The sequence below is a fragment of the Centruroides sculpturatus genome, unplaced genomic scaffold (assembly GCF_000671375.1).
Source record: "Centruroides sculpturatus isolate CEXI.00-Female unplaced genomic scaffold, Cexi_2.0 scaffold343, whole genome shotgun sequence".
Taxonomy (NCBI): domain Eukaryota; kingdom Metazoa; phylum Arthropoda; class Arachnida; order Scorpiones; family Buthidae; genus Centruroides; species Centruroides sculpturatus.
This window is the reverse complement of record NW_019384530.1, coordinates 175301-191712: the sequence shown is the minus strand read 5'-3', so window position 1 is coordinate 191712 and position 16412 is coordinate 175301. Positions and strand designations below refer to the sequence as shown.

Sequence of the window (16412 nt, the reverse complement as noted above, 5' to 3'; positions counted from 1 at the left end):
TTTTTTTTCTTTATAACTAGTTGAATGATATCTGTTCTTTACAAGTTTAAAGTGTCAATTAATAAATTTTAAGGAATATTCCTTGAATTCAATTAGCACTGTTGTATATTTTATGTCTAAATATTAATTATGGAGTCACTAGAGTCAAAGGAAAACAAAACTTATGCAAAATCATAAAGATTATATTATTAAAATTCAAGCTTTATTGCTTATAGTGTAAAAATTATATTATAATATCTAATTTTTCATTTTGCCAATTTAAATTGTATTTCTTCTAATTTAAATAAATATTTCTTGATTATTAAATTTTAGTACAAAAACAAACTGTTTCATTGATAAATGTTCATAATGAAAATAGAAAAATACATTTTACCATTGTTTAACCAGATGACCATTTAATGTCTGTTTGAAGGTTGCCTGAAGGCTAATTACATTTTTCCATTAATTGCTATGTATCAGCTTTAAGTAATGTTTAAATGTTAGCATTATCAGGAATACTGTATTAACAATGACTAAGGGCCACACTTATATATATCAATTTTAAATATGTATATCAATTTTTTATGTTTTTTATATATATTTTTATGTGCATATGTTTGTGTGTGTGTATATATATATATACAATATATGCACATAAAAATTCCAGACATATACACCTGCTGTATACACATTAATATAACGAAATACAGTGGAACCACACTTAACGAGCATCATTCATTCCAGAATCTTACTCATAATGCAAAACACTCATTAAGCAAAACAATTTTTCCCATATAAATTAATGTAAAATATAATAATGCATTCCATGATGAAAAAATACTCAAATATTTTATGTATAACATTTATTCAAAGAAAATTATACAATATACATTGTTAAGGAGCATGAATCATCATCATCTTTTCTTCTATTGCAGAATGAATCAATCTGGAATGCAAATTCGATTTGCAGAAAACAAACAAAAAATCAAAATTTAATTTGGAATTGGTCATTAAATTTAATACAAGATGGCAGCATAACTGCCTACTTCTAGTCATATTATTTAATTTCTAATATTTTATGATAGCCTTTACATAGCCCAAAAATTTGCATATTGTTTGGCGTGGTTATTATATAACGGGCTATGGTTGTTTATGTTTATATGTAATATGTCTGAACACAAGTTTCGAAAAATGTGTTGTAAAGTACTATTTTTAACTTATCACTCTACAACGATTTTCATCCTGGAAAGAGCCAGTACCTAACGGGTACTTTATGCGGGTTCGCGTTTGTTAGTTTGCCAGGCCTGGACTTTTCATGTGCACCGAAATAAAATTAAAGACAAGTTAGTCAAAATCAATAAAAGTATTTAATAACGATTTAGGAATAACTATTTACAATATTTATAACAAAACAACAAATTTATTCAAACAAATAAAATCCAAAAGTCAACTCGACAAAATTCCATCTTATTCTAACTTAGAANACTTAACGAGCATCATTCATTCCAGAATCTTACTCATAATGCAAAACACTCATTAAGCAAAACAATTTTTCCCATATAAATTAATGTAAAATATAATAATGCATTCCATGATGAAAAAATACTCAAATATTTTATGTATAACATTTATTCAAAGAAAATTATACAATATACATTGTTAAGGAGCATGAATCATCATCATCTTTTCTTCTATTGCAGAATGAATCAATCTGGAATGCAAATCCGATTTGCAGAAAACAAACAAAAAATCAAAATTTTATTTGGAATTGGTCATTAAATTTAATACAAGATGGCAGCATAACTGCCTACTTCTAGTCATATTATTTAATTTCTAATATTTAATGATAGCCTTTACATAGCCCAAAAATTTGCATATTGTTTGGCATGGTTATTATATAATGGGCTATGGTTGTTTATGTTTTTATGTAATATGTCTGAACACAAGTTTCGAAAAATGTGTTGTAAAGTACTATTTTTAACTTATCGCTCTACAACAATTTTCGTCCTGGAAAGAGCCAGTACCTAACGGGTACTTTACGTGGGTTCGCCTTTGTTAGTTTGCCAGGCCTGGACTTTTCACGTGCACCGAAATAAAATTAAAGACAAGTTAGTCAAAATCAATAAAAGTATTTAATAACGATCTAGGAATAACTATTTACAATATTTATAACAAAACAACAAATTTATTCAAACAAATAAAATCCAAAAGTCAACCCGACAAAATTCAATCTTATTCTAACTTAGAACTATTCCCCTTGGAATTCTGACAAAAAATCAATCCTTAACTTAAGATACAGAATTTCTTACAACTATAAAGCCTAACCGTCACCTCAATTATACTAGGAACCTTTTTCCAACTCAAGACTTTTCTATTCTTCGATCCACAAATTGAAAACTGCAAACACTTTGGACTATTTCCTATTGGACACCTCATTCACTGCTACCAGCAGACTACGCTTAATCCTTTCAGGAGCTCACCTCTGCTTTCTTCACTTGAGCTACGCTATTTATAGTCTGAGGTGACGTCACAGTTGTGAAGTGAGACACTCCCCTCATTTACATACTTATACGTAACATTCACTTTTTTCTTGTTTATCTGGTAGCTTAAATCCCGACAATACTTTGTTAACCTTTTACAGTCTTTTTGTGAACAATTATCGGGATGTTTCCTTTAAGGTTTAACAAGTCTCCTAAAAGTCTGTGGGGTCTTTCCCCCCCTTTCAGTGCGGGCTTACTATCTGCCGCTCAGGCATGAACGTGAGTGCGAGTGTCAGCTATGGCGCTTTTTTTTTTGTCGGTGAGTTGGTTTTATCTTTTATTTTTAACTTTCTAAGGTGATGGGTGAGGAAACCTTCGTCCTAACTAAACATAAGCCCCAAACAAAATATAATAAAAGTGAAAGAAAAGCAAAATAAAAATAACGCTCAGACTTGGTTCCTTACAGTGTGATCACAAGCAACACTAAGATGCTAGCAGAACGAGTGCTAAACACAAACTGATATAACATGTGCACAATCCAGGACTTCCCCTCTTCTTGTCATTCATTATGCAAAATGTTGCTCGTTAAGCAAGTCATTTTTTTACAATTTGTTTTGCTCATTATGCGAATTACTCATTATGAGAGGTGTTTGTTAAGCATGGTTCCACTGTATGCATTATGCATGTTAAAAGTGTCACTAATATACATTAAATTTTGTAGGTTAGAATACATACTATTATGTACAATCAAATCAAATCTTATTAATGTGTATTATATCAAACTTTTTAAGTGAAAGGGGATAAAGATGAGTATAAAAATATGTGACAATGGATTTGAAAATGATGATATAGAAATTTGAAAAATGAATAATTCAGCTGTAAAAAAATTAACCCCAAAAAACAAAAAAATGAAAATGACGTTTTTCAAAAAATTTTTTTAAATTAAAATTTGAACCTAGAACACCCATGGNAAATATTATATTCTAAATTATCTAAATTTCTTCTAATCTATTGTGCTTTTATCTGATGAAACTGTCTTATTCTATAGCATATATCAAAGCATTATTCTAGAATAAATTTCTAAATTTAAATTAATCAACTTATTTCTTTTTAATTAAAGAATAATTTTTTATGCAATAAAAATATTTTCATTTTTCTGATATTTTCGTTCTTCTTTTTATTCTAAAGAGATATTAAAAATTATCAATAATTTGTAAATTATATAAGGTATATAGACTGCATTTATGTAACTTAATTTGCAATATATTACAAATTAATTCCATAAATATAATTGTAAATATTACAAATTAAATAAGCTTGCTTGAATTATATAATTTTGTCTTAATTTAAATAAATTTTCTCTTCACCAGATCTCATTTCTCAGTAATTATAAGAAGAGACTAAATAATAATTAACTTCTTAAATTTACTTTATATTTAATTATAATTAATTTAATATATTTAAAATTAAACTATTAAAAGCATTCAAATATACAAAATTATTTAACTTGCCGAAACAATTCATTGTTACAGACTATACTAAAAAGAATCGTAGTAAAATTGTTTTCTATTTTGTATAGGCCTGGCTTTCTGTTATTAAAATAACTTAAAAAACAAATTTAACTGTAATAATTCTTTTTATAATTTTATTAAAAAATCGACCCAACGTCGTATTAAAATTCCTATGTAGAGATTTATAATAATCGGATGACGGCACAGAAGTTATTCTAGATGCTAAATGATAACTTTTCTATATGGAAGTTGTTATTCGAAGATTATAAAAGTATTTTGTTTTTCAACTTATTGAATAATAATTTAAATTTTATATGAATGCTATTGTAATTCACATAAAGCAGAATTCTGTACTATAGACTTTAAAAAATGAAGCTAATAAATCAAAGTAGTAACAACATTATCTTCATTTCTGCTGTCATTAGCAAAATGGTGAAAATGAGACAAAACATCACACAGTTAATCTAGGCTATCATTTTAAATCTATATAATTATTTTAGTTATCATCTATTTTATCATTTTTTATTTAACTTATAAAAACACATTAAGCTTATAACATGTTATCATGATAATTATCATGTTGAGTGCTGTAATCACTAAGACTGACTAGCCACTCATCAGAAATGATCTTGAAACATTCATCTTTTATTGGACAGATTACAAACAATAAATTTAAAAATATGATTTATATTTTTTCATTTGAAAAAAGTACATTTAAAGTTTTAAATCTCTTTCATGTAGAAATCTGTATTAAATCTTTTACTTTCAGTCCTTATTGTAAATTGTCTTTCAATAATAGAGAATCTTTTGTAATTATATTCATTGTAAAGTGTGTGCATGTGAAATTAAGCGTTCATTATTAAGTAAAGTATTAATTTGTGTTTTTGGCATTTTTAATTAAGTTCAGAAAATATGATAATGCAGTGACCCTGTAAATAAGCAAATATAATAATTTGATTATTTTATTATAATTTAAAACACATCTCCACAGTTTTATTTTTGACTTTTGTATATTACTTCATAACATTTAAACCTAATTATTCATTTCTTTGTAAACATGACATTTTTAGGATTATTTTTAAGACTTAATTTATTTTTGAGATCACGTTTTATGATACATGTGCAGTTATTACACTTTATAATGATTATATTAATGTTAATAACAATTTTTACATTGTCAGGATTTGAAACACTGTTAATGACTTTAAAAAATTATTAATAATTATATATAATAATGTTTCATGCATTAAGTGTATCCAAACATTTTCTAAATTAATTGCAAATAAAATGAAATCTTATCACTTAAGAACTTAAATATAAACAGAACACTTTTCTGTTTTAAGTAAACAATGAAATATCAGTAAACTGAAATTTATTAAAATATATAAAAATTTAAAGCAATAATCATTTGTTTTCATATTTTTAAAAATACAAAATAAAATGAAGTATAATAATTCAAATTTTAAACAATATTAGATTAAAAATTAATTTATAACTCATTTTTAAAAATTTCATAGAAAATATTGTACCTGTATATATTTATCCAGGAAGTTTCTTAATTTCTTTATGAAACTGCTATCAGAAAGTTTGTAAGAATAATATAATAGATTGCATAACAACAAGCAGATTATTGTTTATAGAAATTTCTGGAAATTTTGTAAAATAAAATTCAAACTAAAATTATTTTGTAAAAAATGAAATTTCTAAGAATAAAATTGAAAAGTCAAAGAAAAGTTTTATAACATATTAGATAGAAAATTTTATTAACAAATATTTAGTATTTATATTATAGAAAATTTATAAATAATTTAAAATTCTACTCTTGCCCATTATTAAATACAATCAACTTTTTAAAGTTTTTAATGATCTTTGTATAGTTGTGTCATATTTCCAATTAATTAAGTTTATGAAAATTTTGTTTTGTATTTTTAGTGAAAGAGTAAAATTTTATTTAGAAGAAATTCAAGATGGAAAATGTACAGTTGGCTATTCAGCTTCAGAACAAGCTTCTGCTAGTAATTAATTTTATGAAATTGTTTTAAATATGAAATATCTTTACAATTTTACATTCATATTATTTTCTTAATTCATTTTTTTTAGAAAAAGAAGAAAAGTTAGATTCTGGAAATGATTCAAATACAAATTCTCCCAATAGAATTCAGATATCTGTTTCTGATACTCCTCCATCTTCATCTCCAGGGGTATAAAATTTTATCTTCCAGTTAGTTTTTAATGTCTTTCAATAATTTCTTATTAAATATCATATTTCATATAAAATATTTTAAATGTGTAGACTTTCACTTGGTTATTTATGCTAATATTTTTTATTAAAATATAAACAAGTAAAACGACAAGGCCATATTTGGGACAAGACTATGTCTCGGAGACTCACTACTAAGCGGAATCACTTTGACACTCAAGGCGAGTCTCATTCTCATTCTCCAATCTTCTTTGGTGTCGCTGGTTTTGAGCGTTATCTCTCAAACTTCACCAGCCACGGCCACGAGGTCGTCCATGATGCGTTTTTGGTGAAATTAACCTATCCAATTTCAAAATTTCTCAAAGTTGCATGTTGCCTCAGGTTGAATTTTTGTCAATGCCTAACGAAAATTTCCCATTTTTTAAAAAATATTCCTGGCTATCGTATCGTCCAAAATTATTTATTTATTTTGTACAAACGAAATATATATATTAATAAATGTAAAAAGAAAAAATTATATTTCAGAAGTTAATTTTAATATAAAATTATAACGATGTGCCATCTAGTTTCAAAAACGTTCCAATGATGAAATGAGATATCTCCAGTCAGTCAAGGTTAACATGTGGCGACCAGAGATATGTGGAGAATAACATGGGACAGATAAATTGGTTTTCGAAGATTCGTTTGTCAAAATTTGATTTAGCAACATTCGTATTTCCAACTTCCGAACAAGTAATGCATGCACAAATCTTGCACTACTGCCCATTTGTAGAGAGTGTAGCCATTTTGAATTTTATTTTGACTTTCTTCTTGGTCCCCTGAGTACCTACAAGTCTGGGTTTTTTTATGTGCACACGATATGTACCATCTGTGCCAAATTGCAACTCCTAACATTTACTCCTTCATACCTCTAAGCTGGTTACCAAGCAGGCAGTATGATTTTATAAACAAGACAGTCTTGTCAAAAATATATATATCAAAGATACAAAATTATCTTCAGCTTGTCATTTACAATCACCACTGACAATCTGAAAACAATTTTCACTTACAGAGATGGTCATTGCTGATGATTGTAAATGACAGAAGATGATCTTCGATATACAGTATTGTATCATTAATATATATATTTTTTATATTTTAATGTAAATACAATCGACCAATTTTTAATTTTAATCCACTAATATTTTTTAAATAGTATTAAAATATTTTAGCAATAATTTGGGCAATATATTTAACTTCTTTTTGAAAATTTAAAGGTGATCTAAGTAATGTTTAGTTTTCATGAAGTTTGAGAATGATTATAAAGTATGATAATGACAAAATGTCTTTCTGTCTTTATTTGAATTGATAATATTGGTTCAATAACTTTATTAAGAAACTTAATAAATGTACATAATAAATTTTTAATCATATGTATATTTGTATGGTATTTTTATCAGAAGAGTATTGCCTAATTTATCTCAAAATATAATTTAAATAAATTTTAGATATAATGATATATAATTTAAATAAATCATATTAGAATGTAAGTGGAAAACTGAAAAATATTAAGAAAACAAAACAATTTAATTAAGCTTTTAATTTTGTTATAAATCTTTTTAAGAGAGAGTTTATTTTTCAGTTAAGAAAGAAAAAATTACAAGGACTGATTGCAAATTTAGCAAATGCAGGCCGTTCCAAAAATACAATGACTAGAACTGGTTCAGCTCACAATCTCATACCTCCTAATGAACACTTATGTCCTTCTTCTAAAAGTTTACCACCTTCACCACAGCATTCACCTGCACAAAGTAGAAAGGTAAAATTGTATGAAATAATAATAATATTATTATTATGTTCATTAAATATATTTTACATAAGATTTAATGTCATGATCATCAGATTTAAATAAATTTTTATACAGTTTTTATTGTGAAATTTTTATTCTTACTCTTCTCTAGTCATCCTTACAGACAACTTCATTTCCTTGGTGGGATCCTGCTACTCTTGAAGAACAAGATCTCAACAGTATTATAGAGCAACTTCTTGCTATGCCACATGATGAAGTAGTTTTATCAGCTGCATTTCCAATTAATTAAGTTTATGAAAATTTTGTTTTGTATTTTTAGTGAAAGAGTAAAATTTTATTTAGAAGAAATTCAAGATGGAAAATGTACAGTTGGCTATTCAGCTTCAGAACAAGCTTCTGCTAGTAATTAATTTTATGAAATTGTTTTAAATATGAAATATCTTTACAATTTTACATTCATATTATTTTCTTAATTCATTTTTTTTAGAAAAAGAAGAAAAGTTAGATTCTGGAAATGATTCAAATACAAATTCTCCCAATAGAATTCAGATATCTGTTTCTGATACTCCTCCATCTTCATCTCCAGGGGTATAAAATTTTATCTTCCAGTTAGTTTTTAATGTCTTTCAATAATTTCTTATTAAATATCATATTTCATATNTACCGATATGTCATCGAAAAGAAAACGTGTTGTATTATCATTAAAAGACAAATTAAAGTATTTGTTTCGATTATCCGGATTTTTCCTTATCCGGACTACCTTCATCCCCAATTAGTCCGGATAATCGAGGTTCTACTGTATTTATATAAACCAAGATAATAATTTCAATAAGTAACACTAACAAATTTAGAAAGAATTTAGAAGAAAATTTTTTTCTATTTGATTCCAAGAGCTACTGTAAGAATATAATATTTTGACATGATAGAATGACTGACTTTTTTGTAATATGTTAAGAAATTCCCTGTAATGTTTTACATACTGTATATTGAATTTAATTTTTTCATAAATTATTTAATGTCTTGCGAATAAAAATGTTTGATTAACTTGATTAGGTATTTGATATTCATTTATTTAGTAAATTGAACTAAAATAATTACCTAAGTAGTTAGTTTCTTATTTTATAATCAAATTTATTACATAAATTTTTATCAATAGTTTATTTCAAAGTAATATCAGTTTATGTTTTTCATGTTCATCAGAGTAAAATTACAATATTTCAAATAAATGTGTTAATTCAATGGAGTGAGTTAGATATAAAATATAATGAAATGTTATTTAAAAAGTAAATGCAAAAATCTTTATTATTAGTGATTTAAAATGATAGTTTTTAGAAAAAAAGAAAAAACTTTATTTTAGGAAATGTATAAAAATATATTATTATTTACGAAATTTTTTGAATTTTTCTAATAATGTAATTCAAATTAAATATTTATTTAAGATTTAAAATAATTTTTAATTAATTTATTATATTTCCAATATTTAATGTATTAATTTCAGATTGCAAAGTTGCAAGAAGCAATTAATTCAGAAGCAGAAAATCGAACGGAATTAGCTCGGGATGAGCACGATGCAACAGATTCTTCACAAAAAGCAAAAATAGCATTCTTAATTGCAAAATCTGATGAAAGAACTCAGGCTTTAGCAGTTCTTATGTTACATTATTTATCTGGTTTGCAACATTGTTTCGATCAGGAAGAAGCAGCAAATTTAAATGTGATAAAACCTGAATTTGAATCTACAAATGTAAATAATAGTTCAGATTCATGTTCAACTAATTTACCTTTTGTGAATGTATGTGAAGTTGAAAGTGAAGAATTATCTATAGATGAAACATGTTTTAGTATAGAAAATGATAGTAGTAAAGAATGTAAACTTTTAACAGCTAATGAAGTTGATAAACAAGATTTAGATAATAAAATGGATGCTGTTCAAGAAAATGGATGGAATAATGAAAAACATGATACAGTTAAAAAATTTCCTATTGATACTGCAAAAGCTGTTTGCAAACGGTAAGTTTGATTTTTTAATAATGTTTATTTGATCTAACTTAGTGAAAATCCTTAAATGAGAATAATCAGTTATATAAAAAAGTTTACAAAAGATATTACACCAAATATAATACACTACAATCTCTTTAATCTGTCATATATGGGGCCAGAGTAGTGTCAAATTAAAGAAGTTTCCAGATTATTGGAAGTAAGGTGAATTTAATGGCATATAAAAGGAATTTGACAGTGCAGAGTCAACTGTAAAGGATGTAGCAGAATAACATACAAGTTTGATTAATGATCAAAACATCTGAGTGCAATGCCTTCACCAGTAATCAGTGTTATCAAGTTGGTGGATTCCCAGTAAATTTAGTAGAAGTACAGTAATTTTAGTGGGAAATTTTGGGCGATTAAGTTTTATATTTATACAGTATTGTGTTATAAGATACTGTATCTTTTATCATGCCCAATCGTGAATGTTCCAGCTTGGGTTTGATATGATGCTACATTTAGTGAGAACTGGACTTTGAAATAATGAGTTGTCTATCACTTGGCAACAATGCCAATAATACCTGAATCAACTAGTCTGGGTTACTGGACATGTTGAACTAGTGAACAGCTAGATTACTGAGATTGCACTGTAATGTAATTGCTACTAAAACCAGTCCCATCACAATAATAATTCACATCAATTATTACTGTTGTTATTAAAACCAGATCTCAAAATCTTTATAAATCAATAATTTTTATATTAAAAAAATTTATGATAAGTGATGTCCATAGACTGCACCAAGGATATGTATGGTGTTGGGAAACACAAATTTTAGATGAATGTTTTTTAAACAATCTAAACAAGATTTACCTTAAAGTACAATCTCATTTAGATTGACTTCTTTTGTAGTTTCATATCCTAACTCATTAATTAATTAAAATTTCAGAATTATTCATGTTATCTTTTTAGTATAATATAGAAGTGATAAATTGTTTATCTTAAGCATCAAGGCTCAGTGTTTTTCTAATAACCAAAAGCTTTTTTTTTTTTAATCTCCTTTTGTCATGTTTGAACATTATAAACATAGATCTTTTACTTTCTTTAAATGTAGTACTGTTGAGTGTTTGTATATCAGAACAATCCAGTGTACCATGTTAAAGCAGTCTTGCTTCATCAGCATTGAAGATGTCAGTTACACAAAATTTTTGAAACAAGTTGTAAAATTTTGTGAAATTTTATTGTTTAGTGCACACATCAGTATTGACCTTCTTACTGTTTGCTTTCTTGACTTTAATATCATACCTACATTTCTCTTGAGATAACGAACCATCTGTTGCTTTAAAATCTTTGTGATACCTCCTCCTTTTCATGTCTTTATTTCATTAGCACCACTCTTAAAATCAGTCAAAAATGATATACTGAAAATAAATTTTATATAAAAAAAAAAGAATTGTCCAAAAGTATCTTAAAGTACTTGATAATTAATATAAAAATAATTAATGATGAGCCTGATGTGATGAGACTAATTTTTCTACATCTAGCTCAATATTAGTAAACAGCACCCTTAAATTGTCTGTTCAACTATTTGTAGTTGAAGTAAGACAATGGACTCTTATTACTTTAAATAGTATGTTACAAGATTCAAATACTGTGTGAAGAAACAATTGGCAACACTTTCACAGCAAAACTTTTTAATAAAATTATAATGAAAATTTTATGGATATTGCAAGCTTCAGAGTAACAGTTAAACTTATCAAAATGAAAGAATAAAGTTCATCCTGCCATTATTTCAGCTTTATTTAAATAAAAAAAGCTTAACTTCACCATATTAGCCCATCTTCTATATATTTTTTATATATTAATTTAATAAAATTGTGCTACCACTGAGATTAAAGCCAGTAATGATTTTATGAGAAAATACAAATTTCTCTCATAATTTCTTAATGAATTAGTCGATCTCTCCAATAATTAATTTAGTTTGCTTGATTTATCCAATTGTCTGTTTTGTATTTTCTAATTAATTTTATGACAAAAAGCACTTTTTGCAATCTGCATGTCTTTGTCAAACTGTAAAGTCAGTTTTTGAGACATGTCTTTGAACAAGAGTTTTACTGTTAAACTTCAAATAATTTGTTTAAAATTTAATAGTAAAACGTTTTATTTTAAAATGAATTTTTATCCCCCTTGTCTTCCAATGCTTCCTAAAGCCCTCTTGTTTTCCAGTGCCTTTTTTAGTCTTCTTCCTCTCCCAAGGAGGACCCACTGGGAATGGCTTAGAATAAGATGAAAAGCAGCATGTTATATTCAGTAATAAAGATTATATACATGTATATTTAAAAAAAAATTATTATGTGATGAAAAGTAAAAAATTAAATGCTGCATTGTCATTGCATTCTGACATTTTTTGGTATTTAGTGAACGTGCAGTTTGTTCAGCAAAGCTGTAAATATTTATGAGAACCAACAAAATCATTTAACTTCCTATGAACACAGAAGCATTTAATATTTCTTCATTACAATTTATCACCTTTGAATTGTGATTATTAATAAATAGTATTTGCTCAAGGTCATTTATTGAAGTTATATTTGTTTCAAAAAGGAATAAATAACAATATTTTAAGTATCTGATTTTTAAATGTTCTTTTCATTTTGTCTTGTGCTTTATTTTTTCCCCTTCTTTTTCTCTCACTTTCTCCCAACTAAAATGAGATTATTTGGCTGAATAATTCAACTTTTAGGAAGTATTCAGTCCAAATACCCAATACATGTATTAGTAAAAAAAAATATATATATATATAGAAGATACAAAAACATCTTTACTTCTGTTCTTTTCAACCACCAGGAACTAACAAACAGTCTTTCTTTGCAGAGATGGCCTTTTATTATAGGCTACAACTCTACTACAATATGCAAAACAGTTCTAAAATGTTCACTGATGATAAGCTATAAAAACTTGTAAAAATTGTAATCTTGATTTAACATGGCAGATAGTAGAAAATATAGAAGATACAAAAACATCTTCACTTGTATTTAGTATTTGGCCGAATACCAAGTAATGTTGAATAATCAGTCCAACACTAGCCTTTACAATAACAGACAGATCACCCATGAAAAATTTTTGGTGTTCTCTGCTCAAATTTATCCCAGGTCTCCAGAACAGTAGGCTGATTCTGCCTCAGCCATTTAGTTAACAGTTTTCATAATTTTATAAAAAAAATTATTCATTAATATAAGAGTTCACTAAACTAAAATTAATTATTTAAATGTCAAGTGTGATAGAAATTTACAAGGTTATGATTAAATAGTTAAGTTAATCATAACTGAATTTAATTGTTTAAAATTTGTAAGATTTATTATTTATTAAATTATAAAGTGAGGTATTTTTTAAAATATCTAGTTTAATAGTTAGTTAGTTAATGTTGTTAATTATTTATGTAATATTTTTTCATTTAGGGGACATACTGATAGCATATCTGAAGAAACTTCAATTTAATTTTCAATATGTACAAGAAAGCTTAATACAAATTGTTTCACAATATTTGTGGAAATTTCTGAATGCATCTTCATTACATAATACTGTTTTCCTTTAAACATTAATGAATATTAGTATAGTAGCATACTTAATTTTAAGTAATGATTTTTGTATTTAGATAACAAAAATTGCATATTGTAATTTTTGAAATCTTTTGTATTATGAAAAGTTTCTAAATTTATTTTTGAATATTATAATGGTCTGATTTGTGTAAATATATTTATAAAATATATTTTTTTTAATTTCTATTTACATATTGTAGATATTGAATATATTTTATTAATTATTTAATTTAATGTTAAAGCAATAATGATGTTTATTGAGAAGATTAATAGTTTTTGCTAATGTGAATCATAGAAAAATGGTTTTAGTTTCATTTGGTATTTTATGTTGTTTGCCTGCTAAACATTTACATTTAATCTATTTAAAAATAAATTAAAAATTACAGTAACAGTGAAATTACTACATTATTTTGAAGAAGAATAAACAAGTAACATCTTAGTCAATATGAAATATCGTAAAATTCAAGAGAGAGAAAAATTTAGGTAATTTTTATAGTAATGTTTGTAAATTGTAAAAATATTTTAATGAAATCATCACTTTAATCCATAAAAGAAAGAGTTGGTTACAAATTTGATGTTAAAATAAAATGCAAAAAATTAATAACTAAATTTAAAAAACATAATTGAATAGTATACTGCTTATATTCATATTAAAAAATAAACAAATGCCATAGTATTTTAAAATTATTGTAAAAATCCGTATTAAATAAGTTCTTGGAATTGCTATAAAATAATTTTTTTTATTAATTTAAGTCTAGAATTTTACTAGAGTGGTCAGATATTTGGCTTTTGAGCACTGTTCTTTGTCTGGTGGCACCATGAGTTGAGTGTTAATTTGCTCTCCTTTTTGGAATCTGCCTAAAATAGATGGACCATATCATTTACAGTCCAACTGGGACATTTCAGAATCAGTGAAAATGGGATCTATAACTGATTGAACTTTGCTTATTTTTTAAAATTTATTATTTATTTATATTATTTTATTCAACAATAAATTTACATTCAAATATTAAAAACAGTCAAAACAGGGAACAGTCTCCAGAAATTGGGGACATATAGCCACACACTACCTAAAAATAAATAATACAGTATCTAAAAAATAAGAATTTTATACAAATAAAATTCATAAAAGAATTAGTTCAGTTTGAGATTCTCAAAAGCTCATACTATAAGAAACTGGAAGGACAATGGTTTTAGGACACAATCTCCTTTCAAAAACCCATCTTGACACCCATCCATATGAGAAACAATTTTAATATTTGTAAAGCTAGTCATTTATGTCAGATAGTTTACTGGAAGAATGTTGTATTTTGTGATGAAGCAAGTATTTCACTTTCCTAAAGTAATGGAAATTTGTGGATACAGGTATGAGGATAGTTCACACCTAAATCCTGGATGCCTCCATCTGACAGAAAGGATTGAGTAAACTTTCATATGGGATTGTAGATATAATATGTGATGGTCTGTTGATATGTAGACAATGTCTTCCTTTCTGGAAATTTAGAGATGGCCTCCCGAACTGATAAATTGATATAAAATAACAACAGTTTATCATCAATGATTCCTCTTCAAACAATCAGATGTTTTGGTGTTTCATGTAAATAAGTGATGTCCTCAAACAATTTCAATTAGTATACTCATATTTTATCTACCTCAAAAACGAGGTTATTTTTTTCAAAGTATTTATATATAATTAAAACTAATTTTAATTGGAAACCAAATTATTTGGTTTAATAGTAAGGGTGATCTATAAACATTTTTCTTCTGAAGGTTACATTACAAAATCTTATTCAAAATATGCCTTAAAGAAATTATATGCTAATAACTAACAATAATATTGGTTATGAATCAGCTGTGTTAAATTTATTATGTAAAAATTTACAATTAGATTTTGTAACTATTAATATTACTCTGATAAAAAAAATGTTTTATTTTTTTTTACAATGTTAATTTATATTTATACAGTATATTTGTAATTTTTGTAAATTATTTTTCATTTTTATTTTATTATTGTTTAATAACTGAAACTATTCCAATGTATAAAACCCAAAAACAGAATTTATAACAAAACAAAATGTACAAATATAATTTAGAAATGAAGATGAATGTGTTATAAAATAGCAAATCACTTACATAAAAAGTTTATTACTAACCAACATAAATCATTTTCCATATACAGTAGAGCATCGATTATCCAACCCCCGATTAATTAACCGTCACATTGGTTAACCGACCGTTCTAGTCGGCAAATTTCAAATGTCCGCTAGTGTTGTGGCATTACAATATTTGGCTATGTCTTGGCTACTTTAATATTATTTTTGTTAAATTTTTGCGTGTTTTAGCTGGCATCAACGGCTTGACCATTGAAGGGAGGCCAATATTTAAACGAGACTTAATTTTCTAATTATTAGTGGTTGTTTCGTGAGCAATAAAATAATTTAAAAATAATTTTTAACGATACAATAGCGAAGATTATTATTAAAAAAATTTGTTAGGCTAAACATCGATGAAAATTCAATGCGAAGTTAGTTAATAGCAATATACTAATAAACTAATTACTTGGGATATACTAATATCCTAATATATTATACTAATAATGTATTTTTTTCCTCCTTTTCAGTTATCCGACCAACCTGAGTCCCCCAATTGAGTCGGATAATCGATGCTCTACTGTATTTTTTTTAATACTCAACAAACTTTGAAAGTATCCTATACGTATAATTTTATATATTTATATAGAAATCTACTAAACAAAGTTATAAGCAAATCACAGGTCATATGTTATTGGGTATTTTAAGATTATTTTTCAACTGGAATTTAATTAATTTAGATCACCATTTAATATATAAAAGAGAGCAGCATTATGTATCTTTAGACAA

The 16412-nt window shown here is 26.0% G+C and overlaps 1 protein-coding gene and 1 long non-coding RNA gene across 2 annotated transcripts; both read left to right on the top strand.

Annotated features, from left to right (window-relative positions):
- Positions 1-8233: 8233 nt before the first annotated feature.
- On the top strand, positions 8234-8555 carry LOC111623014. Its single transcript, XR_002756375.1, has 2 exons — positions 8234-8361; positions 8447-8555. It is a non-coding gene; the product is annotated as an uncharacterized LOC111623014 (long non-coding RNA).
- Positions 8556-8886: 331 nt separating this feature from the next.
- On the top strand, positions 8887-13616 carry LOC111623024. Its single transcript, XM_023365505.1, has 3 exons — positions 8887-8901; positions 9458-9969; positions 13393-13616. The coding sequence occupies exons 1-3, from the start codon at positions 8887-8889 to the stop codon at positions 13430-13432; spliced, it is 567 nt and encodes a 188-aa protein (XP_023221273.1). The 3' UTR covers positions 13433-13616.
- The last annotated feature ends 2796 nt before the right edge of the window (positions 13617-16412 follow it).